This window comes from Styela clava, chromosome 14 (genome assembly GCF_964204865.1).
Source record: "Styela clava chromosome 14, kaStyClav1.hap1.2, whole genome shotgun sequence".
NCBI lineage: Eukaryota > Metazoa > Chordata > Ascidiacea > Stolidobranchia > Styelidae > Styela > Styela clava.
Genome location: NC_135263.1, coordinates 8,583,212 through 8,601,170, shown reverse-complemented (window position 1 = coordinate 8,601,170; position 17,959 = coordinate 8,583,212). Strand labels below are relative to the sequence as shown.

The 17,959-nt window shown below is 33.6% G+C and overlaps 3 protein-coding genes across 3 annotated transcripts; all 3 read left to right on the top strand.

Annotated features, from left to right (window-relative positions):
- The first annotated feature begins 330 nt into the window (after window positions 1-330).
- LOC144431941 (PSME3-interacting protein-like) lies at window positions 331-2,274 on the top strand. The gene has a single exon (XM_078119770.1). It carries the CDS (start codon window positions 859-861, stop codon window positions 1,603-1,605), a length of 747 nt encoding a protein of 248 aa, XP_077975896.1. The 5' UTR covers window positions 331-858; the 3' UTR covers window positions 1,606-2,274.
- LOC120341352 (dolichol-phosphate mannosyltransferase subunit 1-like) lies at window positions 2,250-5,085 on the top strand. The gene is made up of 7 exons (XM_078119771.1): window positions 2,250-2,390; window positions 2,589-2,688; window positions 3,071-3,181; window positions 3,601-3,626; window positions 3,844-3,939; window positions 4,237-4,420; window positions 4,891-5,085. Exons 1-7 carry the CDS (start codon window positions 2,290-2,292, stop codon window positions 4,993-4,995), a joined length of 723 nt encoding a protein of 240 aa, XP_077975897.1. The 5' UTR covers window positions 2,250-2,289; the 3' UTR covers window positions 4,996-5,085.
- Window positions 5,086-11,156: 6,071 nt separating this feature from the next.
- Window positions 11,157-17,799, top strand: LOC120340955 (5'-AMP-activated protein kinase catalytic subunit alpha-2-like). Its single transcript, XM_039409358.2, has 9 exons — window positions 11,157-11,573; window positions 11,774-11,956; window positions 12,742-12,932; window positions 13,787-13,918; window positions 14,224-14,331; window positions 14,489-14,746; window positions 15,154-15,267; window positions 15,499-15,676; window positions 15,863-17,799. The coding sequence occupies exons 1-9, from the start codon at window positions 11,207-11,209 to the stop codon at window positions 16,027-16,029; spliced, it is 1,698 nt and encodes a 565-aa protein (XP_039265292.2). The 5' UTR covers window positions 11,157-11,206; the 3' UTR covers window positions 16,030-17,799.
- The last annotated feature ends 160 nt before the right edge of the window (window positions 17,800-17,959 follow it).

The window sequence follows — 17,959 nt, the reverse complement described above, 5'->3', positions numbered from 1 at the left end:
GTATCATCATGGTTAACTGAATATTCAGTTAACCATGGTATCATCCAGCTGCAATATGTAAAGTTTGTAGGATAAAAATGTTTTTCGATAACATCTCATCCTCACCGCCTCTAGCAGTGTAGGATAATATATCATCCTCTTCACTTCACTCATCACGGGTCTCGTGTAGTTTCGTACCTAACGTACTTCTAGTAGGCGTAGCGTAACAATTTTTTGACATGCCAATCCTAACCCTCACCTGACTACGCCATCCAAAAATTACGTCACTACGACGTCACAGTGACGTAATAGAGCCCTTCAAACTATGCGAACTGTCATCCAAGACGCGAAGACGAGAATCCCAAATCGAACAGCCATTTCTCTCGTTTTCTCGTCGCAACGATCCCGATAGGAGAGAGGTCGCTGACGTCAGTCAGTTCTTTATCGTCGGCGCCGATGCTATTTCGGGCGATCGTACGAGTATTTGGCAAGCTCTATGACGTGATTGTGACGTCGTAGTGACGTAATTTTTGGATGGCGTAGTCAGGCGAGGGTTAGGATTGGCATGTCAAAAAATTGTTATGCTACGCCTACTAGAAGTACGTTAGGTACGAAACTACACGAGACCCGTGTGCGACCTATTGCATTTAGGCTATTGTTTTCCAGTTATTGCAATTGCTGCTTACGAATGCATATTTTTCATTCAATTTGTTTAATGAATACCGATGTTTATTGGTCTATGTGCAAACATTTTACCGTATGGTTTTAGATACATTCTGTAATTGAGCGCATCAACTAACGTTAATGATACGTTTTTAGCCGGATAAAATATTTCAATATTCATTTAATCCACTAATCTGTTTCATCTGCTGACTCACAATGAGTTCTGGTATTAAAAGCTTTGTATCTGAAAAACAGTTGGAAGAAAAGAGGAAAGTTCGACAGGAAGAATGGGAAAAATTAAGAAAACCTGAAGACCCTGTTGAGGCACCAGAAGAAGTTCATGACAGCAGATCATTGTTTGAACGATTGCAAGAGCAAAAAGACAAAAAACAAGATGAGTTTGAAGAACAATTAAAGTTTAAAAATCAATTCCGAGGGATAGATCAAGATGAATCTAATTTTCTTTCTGATGTCTCAAAGAGAAACTTTGAACTTGACAAACAGAAACGGGATGAAGAAAAAAGAGAACTTGAAGACTTTCGAACTGCCGTAGCTCAGTCAAGAGAACTTCCAAATGTGCCAATAGATTCTTCAACAAGAGCGGAGGACAAAAAAGAGTTGCCAAAAAAATCACAGGTTGTCAGAAAAAATCCACAACAAAGCATATTGAAAAATGCTGTAAAACGAAAAGTACCAAGTTCTCAAACTTCTAATAAAGAGCAGACAAACCCATGTCCACCAGAGAAAATTCAAAAATCCGAAACTGAATCAAACAATGCTGATAAGAACCTTACACAAACAATAGTTTATCCATCAGCAACTAAGCTTGTTGGTGTATTACCTGGTTTAGCAGCATATAGTGATGATAAAAGTGAAGAAGAATCGGAAAGTGATAGCTCTTCTGATGATTCTGGTTCTGTATCAAATAATTTATTATCTTCTATTGTTCATAAGTCTCGATGACTTCATTTTTTGCTCTTTTTTTTCAAATTCGCACATAGAGTTGTACTAGTTACTTCATGTCAACTCTTAACTTGTACCTAAGTTAATGAAAATTTTTCCAGCTGTGTTGTGTCAACGACTTTGGAAATTTTCTGTTAATGCCGCTAGCCCACATACTCACAGGGTTAGGGTCTCCACCTTCTTTTGTTGCAATTCATTGTTCAAAATTTCAATCATGTCTATTTCGTTGTTTACAAATTTCTGTACAACCCCATAGTTATGAACATTTAATTTTCTCTTCGATTTATTTAATGTTTGGCTGAGATGGCCAAGAATGTTATACCTAACTAGCATATCTGGTTGAATAAATATTGTAATAAATTGGGTAGGCAATACCAAACTGGGTTCTTTGAAAAATAGTTCCCTGTGTGTGACTGACTGTGTGAAATGCCCGTATTATTATAAAAAAACGCTTCCTCTGGCATGTCTGATATTTTCCTTTTTTTAATGAATGTTATTAAATTATGAAGGTATTTGAGGTCACCTGAATACAAAATCTCAGTTTTTAAAATTATTGTACCTGATGACAATTATCATTTATTGGCATGTTGCATTTTAGGCTAACGCTTGTTTAATCTGTGGTGTTTGTGTTCTATGAATAAATCTGCACTTTTTGTTTTTTCTTAATAGGTATATTTAAGAATTATGGGGTCAAAAAATAAATATTCAGTTTTGTTACCAACTTATAATGAAAGGGAAAATTTGCCATTAATTATCTGGCTATTGATGAAATATTTCAAAGAAATGTGAGTTTTCGATTTTAATATATATGTATCTTATCATATTCAATTATTCCAATATAAAGTATGAGCAAATAAACAGTAGAATTTTAAACTATTGATAGATGGTTATCTAAAATATGGATTCTGTAATATTTCCTCCCAGTTATCTGAGCCATTTTTTTTCACATTGATTTCGAAGTTAAAGATTGTTAAATATTTCAGAGGTTGTGATCATGAAATTATCATCATTGATGATGGGAGTCCAGATGGTACATTAGATGTCGCCAAACAGTTGCAGGATATATACGGAGAAGATAAAATCGTATGTTATTTTATAAAAACCTCAATAAATAAAAATTGATATCGTATGTTCTGATTTCATGCAAATTATTTCATTTAAAATACTGTAATTTTTGTCAATATTCAAATTTATACTTCTATATTTACGTTTTGAAAGCATGCTATAAAGATCACAAAGCGAATTTAATATCATTTTATTCTAATTTTGAAGGAAACTTCTTGAGCATTTCAAGTTGGGCAAAATATTATGCTAAGTTTAAGTTTTACATCTTGATTTTATATGATTACTGTGAAAATGATACATACATACATTCAAGAGCAGGCGATCTAGAAGCCAGTGGCTGGAAGTTCTAATCGTTCAAGCCCTAATAAATTGAATAAAAAGCCCTAATAAATTCATTCAGGTTTTGCGCCCAAGAGCAAAGAAACTGGGTCTTGGAACAGCATACATTCATGGAATTAAGCATGCAACAGGCAATTTTATTTTCATAATGGATGCAGACCTTTCACATCACGTGAGTAGAGTATGGTTTTAGTTGCCATTGTATAGTTGTGCAGCAGGTTTCTCAAATGTACTATTCACATTTGATTTGTACTGGTCGATCGGCTATCATCCACTTTTGGTGGTTGTTTCTATAATTTAATGTTCAGATTTTAGAAGTATTAAATATTTATCCGATCAGAAATACACAAAGCAATGAATAAATATTTTTTGTTAATGAGGTCAACAGTCATTTCTTAATCGTGAGGCATGTTTCTGTAATCTTTATATGCTTGTTAGCTCATTTCAGCAATCACTGTTGCAATTCCTTTGCAGTTTATTTGTTATTTGATTAGCCATGTAAAAGTATTACTAATTGTTGTCTTACACCCGTTTATGTATCTAAACTATTATGATACTGCTTCATTACTAGCATATGTCTTCTTTGTTTAGCCAAAGTTTATTCCAGAATACATTAAGTGAGTATTAGTATCATATATGTGTTTCTATCCTACAATAGTTTAATAAGCTCATCAGTATCAACCATTTGTAAGATTATGAACTCTTTTGTGATTACAATACAAGGAATATGACCTATTTTCACATTTGTGCGTACTCACATGTTGACACATCTAAGTTGTATGGTTTAAATATGAACATATTTTTTTGGTTCAACACATTTACTTTGTTTGCCAGAAAACAAGAAGATGGGGACTGTGATGTTGTATCAGGTACTCGATATATTGGAGAAGGCGGTGTTTACGGATGGGACTGGAAGAGAAAGCTAGTTAGGTAATTTAATTATGGATTAATATTTTTTTTTATTACACCCTAAATTTTATGTGAAAAGATGAATATAACATGATTGCCCTAGAATGCTAGATGATGTATGACTGTGTCAAATATTTTGAACAAGTAGTACATGAACAACAATACATAACATTCTAACGATGTTTTGTTTATAGCAATCAATGCAAGTTGCAACATAATTCTTTGCAAGATTGTTACATGGCTAATACTGCTTGAACGTGGTTATTTTTTATGTGATTTAAAAAATTGGAGATTTCTGTATAGCTTTAAATTTTTCAGTCGGACTGCCAACTATATCACTCAAGTCTTGCTACGTCCTGGAGTATCTGATCTGACTGGAAGTTTCAGACTGTATAAAAAAGATGTCTTGGAAAAGCTGATCTCGTCTTGTATTTCTAAAGGATATGTTTTTCAAATGGAAATGATAATTCGGGCAAGACAGTTTGACCTGAAGATTGGAGAGGTAAAGTCTTAATTGTTGCTTGTCATATCATCAATAGGTAACTGACAACAGGGACCGAAAGTAAGATATTAGGGGTTGCAGCAAGCATCCACACTCTTGCATTGGCATGGCAGTCACTTGCGCTTCAACCATGCACTTGCGTTATATTTAATGCTTGTCTGGACCATAGACAAGTCTCAATGAAATCAAGACTGTACAAGTAACAACTGGTTGTGTAACAACGATCAAAAAATTCTCTTCATAAATATATGTACAGTAGGTTGAAACTAGAAATTTATCATATTGGATTTTAATGTTCGAAACTTGTAACAGTTTTTGTGTGTCAGTCTTTTGATACATTTGTAAAAGTCATGATTGATGATAGAAATATTAATTTATTGGTGGGTGTTTCAATTCATGGGTGATATAAGGATATGGCCATTGGCCAGTATTGTTGGGAATTTATCAAAAATATCATATTTCACTTCCAGGTTCCAATCACATTTGTTGATAGATTCTATGGTGAATCAAAGCTTGGAGGAACTGAGATAATCCAATTTGCAAAGGGTCTGTTGTACTTGTTTGCAACAACGTAACATTATAAATCTTTTTATGTATATATACAATAACCTTCTAGCTGCTTTTTTCAAATTTTTCATTGCAATAAGCTTGTGTCATTCCTCCGATATTTTCTGTATTTGATCATGATTTTCAGTTTGTAGTGTTATTATCTTGGCCGAGATATGCCATTAGGTAGAAGCGGTAGAGCTGATTGAACATTATGCAGGTTCAGAAGTTTTCACTCTTTATATTCTATGGAGTATGGAGCTTTCTTTAATACCAATTTATATCATAAATCAAATTAGTCATAATTAGCGAAGTCGTTTTATGTCAATGGTTTATTTTAACATCTTTAAATGATTTTGAGCAATTAATACGATCAAAGGGCGTCAAACTCCAACTTCCAATGCAGCCATCGAATGCTTACCAAAAATCGTAATATTTTGAAATTTTTTATCTAAATGTAATACATTTTTTAAAATTTTCCAAAGTGAAATTGATTATTTACACGGAAATTGACAATTTACTGAAAGTAGTTTTGGAAAATTGAGGTTTTTTTTGTTTTCAATTCGACCCAATTTTGAATACACCTCAATCTAGGAAAAGAATACTTGTGAAAAAAAACACTTCAGGGATTAAATGAAACGCAAAGTACATGAATAAGGTGACATTTTTGAAGAAAAATGGGAATTGCAATATTTCTACATTTCTCAAAATTCTAAAGCACATTGTTAAATTTGTCAGATTTCCATAAGTACAATGAAAGAATACAATACAAGTAGACATTATCAGAGTAAGCTCCGCAGTCAATATGACAAATTTAAAGATCAACTTGAAACAGAAAATTTGTTTGTATATTGTTATAGGTATACAACGACCTAGTTACTAAATATATACAAATACTAAATATCAATAATAACTCGAGCGGTCTTATGCCAAGTTATTGAAATGTCTGGTCTGAAAAGTCTGTCATTTGTTTGTTTTCTGATCTATACATGAAATAATAAAGGTAATATATTAATATTTTTACATTACTGAAATTAATCAAACATTCTCAACGATCCAGATTAACCGATGATCATGTGACCTCGGTCCTCGTTAATAAGAGTTGGAACTGCAAAATCATTTCAGCCTGATATTAGTATGCTGGTGGCACAAGAGATGCCAAACGTCAGAACATATGTAATAAAAAAAAACATTTGAGTTATTCTGTGGTATTTTTGTAAATTTTAGGTCTATATATTTAGTTCAAGTCATTTTTAGTGTATGTAGGCTATTATTTTTTTCATATCCAAACTTAGTTCAGTTTTGTATAGTTGTATATAAAAATTGATTATTTTTTGTAATAAACACAGTAAATGCAAAAATTAATATGTAAATGGCATTTGAAATTTAAGAAAATAACAACAAAACTTCATTCGGCTGTTTAATTGCATCACAATATATGTCACAAACTACATCTATCCAAAAATATGCTTCAAGCATACATTATCAAAAACTGTTTGCGGCCCTTTGCACAATTCCCAAAATGCAATGCGGCCCTCGAAAACCCGTGAGTTTGACACCCCTCTTCTAAAGAGCAGTCGTAAATATGTGATGTTATACCCCATGGTATTGCATCCTTTTGTCTGGCTACAGATGTGAATAAGGAAACAAGTTAGTTGGTACAACATGTGTTGTCATGGACCTTTATCGGTCCCGCCAACTAACCCCACATAAAAGATGTTTTCATGTATTTAATATCATCATATTGCTGCGATTTATGTTCCCTTTTATGGACCAACGTGGGTAAGGAAGAAAAATGCCAGTGAAGCGAATTAGCTTGCAGCCAGGCAGAATGTAAAAAGTAGTTGAGGGAAGGAACAGCGCGAACGTAAAGACAGAGTTTGGCATGTGAAGAACCCGCATCTGCTGTGAACAATCGGGCAAGAGATGAGAAAGCTTATCGACGAAAGACAAAAACCGGGTGTAAGATGGATAGGGAGAAAATAGCTCCGTACATTAATCCGGGAAAAACAGAAAATTTCAGCGAGTAGTCAACCCTGTGTGTAAATCTAGCGACGATGAGCTTAACTCTGTGGGGACCGACGATGATTCAATTTGGAGGAGGGGGAGATAAATCCGATAGGACGGCTGAATCATATGAAAAACACCGGGACTTTGTCCGTTTCATAAACAATACCGTACCTTTTTATTTTTTTAATTCTGGACTGTTACATAAAAATAACGATCACGAAATTTCAAATCCAGCCCCGAAATCTGGAAATCCAAAATCCCAACCGCACTTGCGATACATAGGCAATTAGGCGTTACCGTAACATTCGGATTTTGAAATTTGACTCCATATACTTTTGTTCATTCTGGGTTTGTTTTTCTTTTCTTGTAGTGTTGTTGTCTGAGGTTTGTTGCAATGTTGGGCCAAACCAGGTATTGCTGTATCCGAGACGGGTACCGGTATACATTGAAGACGGAGTAGAGTTTTTGGAAATTTTTATTCACAATATCATTACAAATCCATACTTGATTTGAAGAAAAGAATATTGGCGGTACAGTAGCAGGCGTATTGCATCCTGTGACTGTTTGACAGGGTTGAAGAAATAATGGGATTTGTCAGTAATTCCTGAATTCAGGTAATTGAACACTCCGCTAGTGCTAGCATCTGATCATGTCAGCATGTGTTGTTAAACTTGAAGGTTGCTAAATTTGAAATTTTGCTTCTACATTGTAGCATGTGCAGATATGTAATGTATGTAGGTATGTTACAAAAAAATTAAAGTTCATCCGATTTGAATAAAAACTGCACCAGTGGATAGATCTAAGTGAAAATAAGAAAACAATACCAAGTTTGCGAAAAACGGTCAAGAATTAACGGAGATATCGGCATTTCAGTACCGCCTGATAGGCCAATTTTTTCCATAAGGATTGTATTGCGCCGACTCAAAAACTGTGACCGCGAGAATGTCAGACCGATAAACAACAGAATGTATCTCGGCTATTTTTGAAGGTAATCGAAAAAAAATAGGAACGAGAAGTTATTGTGAATAGAAGAACCTAATGCAAAAAAATTTACAAATTCTTTTCAACGAAATTAGCTGCTTTCCAATTAATTATGTACGAGAAAGTCTCTGAACTTTACATAACCTCTGGTCGGCAACGACTTTGCCACTACGCAAGTTCCCGCCTACGCGGCAATTAACTGATTCAGCGTTTTTCATATCCGACCTTAATTGATGAACGATTAATTATTATTTAATATTCTTTATCTCGTAAGATACTTACCGCGCTTAGTGAAACGCAAAACGAGAGAAATCGCTGCGAGGAAAAATGTCGGCATTCAATCGATAACTGATGCGCGTTGACAGACGCGTGCTAAGATCATACTTCCCGTACGTTGAATTAATTTGTACCGTTTCGTAAACGTATGCGAATTGACTTTTTTTAATAAGAACCTTAATGAATATGAAAAAAGAACACATATCAATGACTAATCTTTCGATGTACGTCACATCTAGGAAAATTTGGGATTATTTTGGGATTTTATTCTGGCAACGGTCATTGACGCCGTCGGAAGATCGTCGCAAATCAACCCTGGAGTAGTGCATATTAGTTTGACAGTGCCTCGTTGCGGGTAATAATTAACAATGTTCTGATTGAACAAACTTCATAAAAATTGGTAAGTATCAAGTTAGGAATGACATACACGCGTCCATATATATTTTATTGGTGTCCATAGACAATATCATTAATTTGCAGTACGTATACCGTGAGCGTAATTTTCAAAAGCCCCGAATGTTGGGAAATTTATGCGCTAATGAAAAAATTCAAATACCGAAGCATAGTTGTGTATTTTATCTAAGTTATGTCAAAATTTCATGGAATTCCAAACAACAGCAGGCAGTCTGTAATCGTTTTTATGAGCGGTATTCTGACACGTCGTAACGGTACTTAGCAGACGTGGTGCGTACATTTTTTGGCGCGGAAAAGCGCGTTTTGTAACATTCCTAATGTATGTATGCCGTAGGTACATAAGTTGAATCTGTATGCATTCGTGTTCAAAAAATATTAATTTAGTCGAATTTAATGAATACTGAAATAACTCAATAGCTGAAAGAAACCGATTTCTGTTATCTATCGAACCAACTTTGCCTATTTTTCAATCTACAATTCTGCACTTTGAACTATGAATAACACACTGAAATCAAATCAAGCAGTACTGCAGTAAGATATTCAAAAGCATTATTTAAATATGAGATATAAAAAAAAAGAACTTGGCATAGTGACACTCGAGACTCAAATGTGATGACTGTCATTGATGATTACGGATTTGAATAACTGTCATCATTTCCAGAGGAGCTAGAAGTTATAATATCAGTATTATTCAATTTTTTTATGCACAGCATCGACATAAACTCAATGAATGATCTGAAATGCAGTTTTGAATCACTATCTGTTGCGGTTTCTTTATACTAGACATAGACTAGGGTACGTACATATTCACTGCTCAGTCACAGAAATGTATTTCTCTGTTATTTTGTCTGAATGAGATCAAACTTCTTCAGACAAGCGACTGGTCAAATCGAACCAATTAAACCAGTGGTTCCCAACCTTTCTACCCTGGCGGACCGATAAAATTAAATAAAATGTACTCGCGAACCGGCAAAAAAATGAAATGAGTGGAATAGAAAATAATAACATATATGTGCGAAATGTAATGCAATGTAGGGCACTCACTATGCTTCTAGATGAAAAAGGCACACTTAAAAACATTTCACATGAGGAAAAACTATCAAATAATGTGCCGGCCAAAAATTGAAATGTGTGGAACATTAAATAATAGCATATATTTGCGTAATAAAATCGAGTGCTGGGCACCCATTATGCGTAAAAAAGGCACACATATCACATAAAAACATGTACATGCCAAATCATGTAGTAACACAATTAATTCCAGTGAGAATTTTGATACTGTTTCGTTTCCAATACGGGATTGCAAACGAGGCATCGAAAAAAGGTTTTGCAAGACGTAGCTTTGCAGCGGCTCACAGTCAATTTATTTGCTTCGTTTTAATTAAAGCTCGAAGTAACTGGTTGAAAATTCAGACAACAGTTGATTGCTCGATTACTTAGCGATGGGTATTCGATATCAAGAAAGTCCAAGAATGAATTGTGACAATGATTCTTTTATAAATCTGTTCATCGGGTTCAACACATCAACCCGCTTTTGTTGCGCGTCTCATGACCACCTGCAGGGTCGCAACAAGTTCATATCTCGCTGGGTGTTATGGTAAAGCTCTGGAATATTATATCTTGCGAGATTTGGCGTAACGCTTTCGCGATAAATCGGTAGCGAAAAATGTAATTATTCGGAGCCAAGACGTCGCTGGGCCATTAATACCGCACTCATCAAACACCAATATTACGGCGGAAGAGAAATTTCGTAATAAACCAACGTAACTTCGACTTCTTAATCAAGAAAAGCATTCAGAAAGGAAAATGCACGCATGCTGATTTGCAGGTTTCTGAATCTTGCGAGATTTGACTGAGCGCTTCCGTGATGAATCGGAACAGAAAAAGCGAATAGTGTGATTACTCGGCGCCAAGACGTCGTCGGGCCATACCGCTCTGCTCGTATCTAACAGCAATATGACGACGGGAGAGAAATTTTGTGATAAACCAACTTCGTCTTTTCGGCCTCGGTAAAGCGATTGAGACGGTAGTAAAACTACAAAATAAAATTTCCCGCAGACCGGCGGTTGGGAACCACTGAATTAAACAACTACAAATTCATTCGCAAAACTATTATTCAAAATATCTGAAGTACTATCACAGTGCTCCTGCCTGAAACTATTTCAAAAAGAAAAATATGTCATGATTAGATTTGTCAATTACTATTTAGTTGTACTGTGTACACAAAATATACCAGATGATAGTATTTAGACTATGCCCAATAATGGTCTATGTAGCCTATGTATGATATGTATGTAAATGTATTCTCACTTCAGGTTGTTATGAGCAATCTGGATTTTGTGCGTTATGAATTTGTAACCATATTTTAAGTCCTTTTTCTTCAATACCTGCTGTATTCTTCTGTCATGAACTTATTACAAAAAGTCTGGGATTTTCTCTAATTCAAACAAGAAATCTGACATATCTCTGAAATTTTTTTTAATTAATTTAATTTTTATTGAACAGAGTAGGTAGTTAATTTCGTTATCATTGTGTTGAGTAATTAGTTAGCAGCTAGATATGGCTAGCCAAATTCAACCTATGAAGATTGGGCATTACTTACTTGGTCCTACTTTGGGTGTTGGCACATTTGGTAAAGTGAAGATTGCAACACATCATATTACTGGACACAAAGTTGCGGTCAAAATCTTGAATAGAAGGAAAATCAAATCACTTGATGTTGTTAGCAAAATCAAGAGAGAGATTCAAAATTTGAAGTTGTTTCGTCACCCCCATATTATCAAGCTTTATCAGGTTTTCAGCACCCCTACTGATATATTTATGGTGATGGAATATGTTCCTGGAGGCGAGTTATTTGACTACATTGTGAAAAATGGAAAACTGAAGGAATTTGAAGCTAGGAAATTTTTTCAGCAAATTATTTCAGGTATATATTGTTGTAAATTACAAAATTTGTTTGTTCGACAAACATATGACCCCTATAATTGAAATTGATGTATTTTATTTGTTTATATTTGATATAATTTGTAATAAAAAACATCTTCATATTTTACTTGTACACGCAATGACACAGATGTAATGTAGTTGGTATAAATTATCTAATATGTGTTTATGTTAATTTTCTAGGAGTTGATTACTGCCATCGGCATAAAGTAGTTCATCGTGATCTGAAGCCTGAAAATTTACTTCTCGACAGCAATCGTAATGTACGAATTGCTGATTTTGGTTTGTCTAATATGATGTCGGATGGGGAATTTCTCAACACAAGTTGTGGTTCACCCAATTATGCAGCTCCAGAGGTTATATCAGGTAAAATTATATGTATGAAATACGGCAACAGGTGATAGCAAGTGTTTTAAGAAAAATTTGATTCAATATGGAGAAATGTCAGATATCATATTTTATTTCTTAGCTGTTCCAGTGTTATGGTATAGGATGAAAATGATAACTGTTAGTCTAATAAATGTAAATATTTGATTATCCAAGATTCATTCTATTTCCTAACTACAATCTTGTAATATTAACTCACCAGTCCACCTTTTGTATGACAAATTGCATAGCAATTTAAATTTTGTAGGTTTCCTAGACTTCCAGTTTAATATAAAAACACAATTCTGCATGAATTTAATTGTTCAGATTTATATAACAATATGTGTGTGTGTTTCTACTCACTAAATATAACATTGGAAAGCAAATATTGTTTTCTTTCAACTCTTTACTCATTGTCAGATGTTGCAACTTTGACTGAAATTATTGACCTGTAATAAATAATATATCATATTTAAACTGTTGCGTCGTCAAACTCAGTTAAACTATAAAATTTTTATTTCTGTACCTGCTTATTATACATAGGTAATTGCTTATGATATTAATATACTTAATTGTATCAGACATTCGAAATTGGAAAATAATAAAAGATAATTTGGCTTAAATTTTACATTCAATGACTGCATGTATATAAATGGTAAAATAAATACAGATTATATGATATCAATTTTTGTGTTATTGGGGTTCAAGCTGATCAAAGCACGGCTCTTACAGCATGCTTTATTGAGTGTTTCTTACTTTTATATTGACCTTGTATTGCATACTAGGAAAGTTGTATGCTGGACCTGAAGTTGATGTATGGAGTAGTGGCATCATTTTGTATGCTTTGTTGTGTGGAACTTTGCCATTTGATGATGAGCATATCCCTAGTCTGTTCAGAAAGATAAGAAGTGGAGTTTTTGACGTTCCTCATTATTTGGACAAAGGAGCAGCAAGTCTCATCAAACACATGCTAAGGGTAAAAAACAATAATTTTTAAATTTATGTTGTTGTGGAGAGACAAAAGTTCGATACACCAGTTGCTATATCTATAAATCACTGTTAAGTTTTATGGTGCTTGGATCATAATAAAATATATTGTAAGTCCTAAAATGAAATGAAGTCAATATACAATTTCTCTGAATGAATGGTCTCACTATGTAAATACAGACAAATTCTCCACATATTAAATAGAATCCCAGCAACATGTTTTTATGATTAGTCTTCAATTTTCCATTATGTAAATATCTTGTTTTTATTCAAGTCAATAAAAAACAGGAACATGTATATTTTATTAATAAATGTGATTCAATAACATGTACTATCAGTGAACTCATTGCATATGCCTTAATTAGGCATTGAATACGCTTACCAATGGTGCAACTCGAAATAGATGGATATTGGTAATTAAATCTACATTTTCCTATCACTGTATAAAAATAAATCACATTTTATGGGTTGAACCTTTGAATTGTTCTTTTGTTTTGAATAGCTTTTGAGGGTGTTTTGATTAATATTTGCTTTTGGGTGTATATGGAACGATAAATGATTTGGTGTAAGTTGAAATAGTTTTGAAAACCTGAGAAAATAACGTCCAAAATATGAATGCAAGAAAGAATTTATAGGTTTTACTGTTTATGAATTCCATGTTGATTATGAACACAATGGCTTATTGCGTATTTTATTTCCTTGCATGATTAATCTAAATAGGCTTGAAATAAATGATTCCAAACTTTTTACATTATGGCCAGTACATTGGAATTGGATTACTAAATTACTTTATTAAAATCTGTCTACCTACAATATTGTTGATTTCTCAAAATAATACAACAGGTTGATCCAATGAAAAGAGCGACAGTTGAAGATATTCGAGGATATCCCTGGTTTCAGCAGGATTTACCGAGATATTTGTTTCCAGAGGAAGGAAATACCAGTGATATCATTAACGAAGATGCATTGGCTGAGGTTGGATTGTTTTATCGAATTTTTCCTTAAATTTAGTTGTTTTACATCAATAATTTTGGAAGTATCGTAATATATTGATGTATATTGCAACTTTACATAGTATTATATCAAAATGTTTCTTGATTACAGGAATATTTTCTTTTGTTTTCGATTGAGATTATCATTGAAGCATTGCTATTCATTTTGGAAGTTCTTATCCTTTGTTAGCTGTTGTTTTAATTTGCATATGTGAACAACTTAGCTATGTCATCAACAGCATTTCTTTTCTACTTTGAACTACTATTTTAATTTGTTATCCTCATCAGGTATGTAAAAAGTTTGAAGTTTCTGAAGATGAAGTTATACATGCATTGAAACATAATGGACCTGAGGATCCACTGAACGTTGCTTATCATTTGATTATTGATAACAAGGTAAATATAGTTAATAAATAAGAATTGTTTGAAATAGTATAACAATAATTTGCCACTTGCAATTTATTATTACACTTTGCAAGATGTTTTTTGAGTTATCATGTTATCAATTTCAATATTGCTGCACTAAAGTACAACATTTTTCTTATGTTATCAGATAATCTACAGCCAAGCTCAAGATTTTTTCTTGGCACAGAGCCCACCTAAGGGTGGCTTTAACTTGATGAGTCCACATGTAGCACGACCATCTTCTCATCCTGAGCGTATTGCACCATTGATGGATGCAGTTCCAACAGGCTTACCCCCAGTCGCAGATCCTGCTGCGAATGTACGACCACGTCCTGCAACAATGAAAAAGGCAAAATGGCATTTGGGAATCAGATCCCAGAGCAAACCCAGAGATATCATGTATGAGGTGACTGCTTTTCTATATTGATTATATTCAACACCAGAATACAGCTAAGCTATCTTTTTTGTAAAATTGTTACTATATCGTTTTGAACAAGTATAGCTGTGAAATTTCATTTAAAAGAAATGATATTCTTGAAGAGATTTATATCAGTTTTTTTGACTGCTTCACTTGATTATAAAATTACATTTTTGATTCAAGCTTAATTAAAAAAGAATCTCCTCAGATTATCATGATTCTGAAGATTCCACATTATGGTCATGGTAGTATAATCAGCTGTTGTCAATAATACCACTGCAATTTTGTGGACATTTTGAGATATCTATTGAAAATCAAAAGTTATAATAATTTCATTTTACTCAACAATATTTTTCTTACTTTGTCATAATGTGGTGTTTCATATTTAAATACAGGTCTTCAGAGCAATGAAACGACTCCAATTTGAGTGGAAAATAATCACACCATACCATGTTCGTGTAAGAAGAATGAATCCTGTTAGTGGCCATGTCAACAAAATAAATCTTCAGGTTTGTTAGTAATCGTCTTTTTTACCCTGCATTTACTGACTGATTTTCGAGGATTATAACTTGTGGCATTTACAGTAATATTGTGTTTTTTAGATTTGAAGCGCAATAAAGGTGGAATTCATTAGATTTAACAAGTCAATAGCATTGCCATTATATTTCCCCTATCATAAAAAAAAACGATAAATGTATGTAACTTTTTTTATATCTCACGTTCTATATCTTTCTCTTTAGCTCTACCAAGTTGACTACAAAAGCTATCTTCTTGACTTCAGTAGCCTAGCAGAGGATATACCTAGAAGCATGGAAAGTAGTTTCAGTAGTGAAGATATGTTGTCACGACGACGCCCAAAATCGATGGGATTTGAAATTCCAGGACCATCTTCGGTGCCATCCCAGATGGCTGTTGATGGTAATTTTATTTTTGCGTTTCTATATCACATTTACTTAATCTAAAATATGATATATATCTATATATAGTTTTAATAATTTAAAAAATAAAAAATTGTCCAGCAGTACATTTTATGGAATTTGACTGACCTGAAGAATCTTTGAATACTTCATTTTTACGGATTAATTCTTAGTAACGTTTCTTTAGTTCCAGAAGACACTTCTCAACTCTGTTCATCTGAAGCATCTTCGCTGCCCAAACCTCAAATGTCACCTGATCGCACCAGTTTGAAAAGCCTAGGGCCTCCCGGTATTCACCACACGATGGAATTTTTTGAAATGTGTTCAAGTCTCATAACGTCACTTGCAAGATAGGCAAAAATCACACTCACCAGCATATTGTTTTCAAAAATACTGTCAAACCCAAATAATCCAGGACTCCTAAGGAGATAGCTACACGTATTGCATGAATACCACCAAATATATACATAGTATTGAAATTTTGTATATATTATAAGTATCTGTTGGAAACCGAACTAATGAATTGTCACAGATAACTGTTAATGCTTCAGGTCCCATCATGCGAAATCATGGCGAACATAGGATTGTGAATTTTTGAAAATTGTGTATATGATGCTATATAGTTGTGAAATTATCAATTAATAATGGAAAGCATTCAAAGGAGTATATATTCTTGTTCTGCTGGTAATTCCTCCAATTATTTGACATTGGTTAAAAAAAGCAATACTGAATGAAAGAAATGTGAATTACTTTTGTAGTTGCTATATAGTTAACTGCACAATTACATTCAATGTATGTATGAAAAATTACTGAAAAAAATATCCAGAAGCTAATTTTCACGTTTGCTGTCATCTTCCCATGTTATATTATAAAATGTGGTTCGCAAATTACAAGATTTCAAATTCCGTTGTTGATTATTCGTCGTTTACCAGAACCCATTGCCATTTTTAATTAATTTCTGGTTTTATGTGCATTTCAATATATTTAAGATGCAATTGGTGATTTTATGAATTTTATCTACATTGTAAAAACAATTTGAAGTAAACCTGTTGCAGCCTAGACAAAACTGTTCCTTTGATGCATTGGTTGTGAACTGTATTATTATATTTTTTTTTCTCAATTATTTTGTATCTTTCTGATTCAATGTTTATTCTCCTAGTGTATTTCATGTGAGTATGCATTTTATGGATAATTTTTTGCCAGCAGACGTATGACCTGGTATGTATATAAAATTGGTTCTTGATAAAGAGCTCCAGAAAATTTTTAAATTACTTTTGCTCGGTTTGGAATGTTAGTAGACATGATGCGACAAATTTAATTAGTTGTGTCATTCCTTTTGCCCTGTAGTGCTTGGATAACGTACCATGTTCACAGTCGTCATCTGCAGCCGCTCACCAGTTTCCTTCCCAGTAAAATGGAAACCTGTTAAGAGTTAGTGATCCTGCCTATTTTTTAGAAATACTTATTGCATGTTTCAATTAATCTGATCATTCCTGTTTAAATACCTTCACAAAGAAATTATGTTTATCAAAATACTGTCTTTTTGAAATCGTGTGATGCATACTCAAATCAAGTTTGTGAAGAATTGACACAATCCCAGATGATAATCAGTATCTGAGCAATTGGAAGTCACTAAACTACTCATGAACTTAATTTGGTTGTTTTGCACTTTTTAAACGTCTTGTAAATTATAAATATTCTGAGTTTCTCTCAGCTTTGCTGAGTTGTCTCTTCTCTGAGACACTAACTTGTTTCATTAATGCCATAGTGTCTATTGTTTGCTTCAAGGTGTAATAAACACCAAAAAATATAAATTGGTGTTACAACTGAAGGTTTAGAAAGTTCGATATATACTTATATGGGAAGCATTAAAGTGTTTTTGCTCAATACATACAAGTAAATTCTCATTACCAAAAATTTTTTTTTAATAACGCGCCTTGAAGAAATAAGGTCCAATGACAAATATTAGTAACAGTTGATTTTTTTCATTAGAACTTTTAACGCTCGGTGGGTTGCTTGGGAATTTCCGCATTGATACATTTGTCCGATGCAAATAAAATATGTTCATCAATGCCAGTTGTAGTCCTCTTTGTTGTTGGAACCCTCACAAACTACTTGGCGTGGTTAGTAAAGGAATCTTAGGTGACCTTTGGAAGTGTAACAATTGACTAAAATGTGTATCAGATACCAAGGATCGTCTAGTTTAATTTGATATGACTCGATGCAAGATGCATATTACTGAATCTGGCTGATTGTTCGCATGATGATACCATCGTTAAAAGAA

What these genes read in the sequence shown, in the direction of transcription:
- LOC144431941 (XM_078119770.1), top strand. Translation starts at nt 859, where the DNA reads ATGAGTTCTGGTATTAAAAGCTTTGTATCTGAAAAACAGTTGGAAGAA.
- LOC120341352 (XM_078119771.1), top strand. Translation starts at nt 2,290, where the DNA reads ATGGGGTCAAAAAATAAATATTCAGTTTTGTTACCAACTTATAATGAA. An exon ending in ATGAAATATTTCAAAGAAAT is followed by an intron (nt 2,391 to 2,588) that starts GTGAGTTTTCGA and finishes TAAATATTTCAG; the next exon opens with AGGTTGTGATCATGAAATTA. An exon ending in TGGAAGAGAAAGCTAGTTAG is followed by an intron (nt 3,940 to 4,236) that starts GTAATTTAATTA and finishes TAAATTTTTCAG; the next exon opens with TCGGACTGCCAACTATATCA.
- LOC120340955 (XM_039409358.2), top strand. Translation starts at nt 11,207, where the DNA reads ATGGCTAGCCAAATTCAACCTATGAAGATTGGGCATTACTTACTTGGT. An exon ending in TTTTCAGCAAATTATTTCAG is followed by an intron (nt 11,574 to 11,773) that starts GTATATATTGTT and finishes TTAATTTTCTAG; the next exon opens with GAGTTGATTACTGCCATCGG. An exon ending in AGCTCCAGAGGTTATATCAG is followed by an intron (nt 11,957 to 12,741) that starts GTAAAATTATAT and finishes ATTGCATACTAG; the next exon opens with GAAAGTTGTATGCTGGACCT.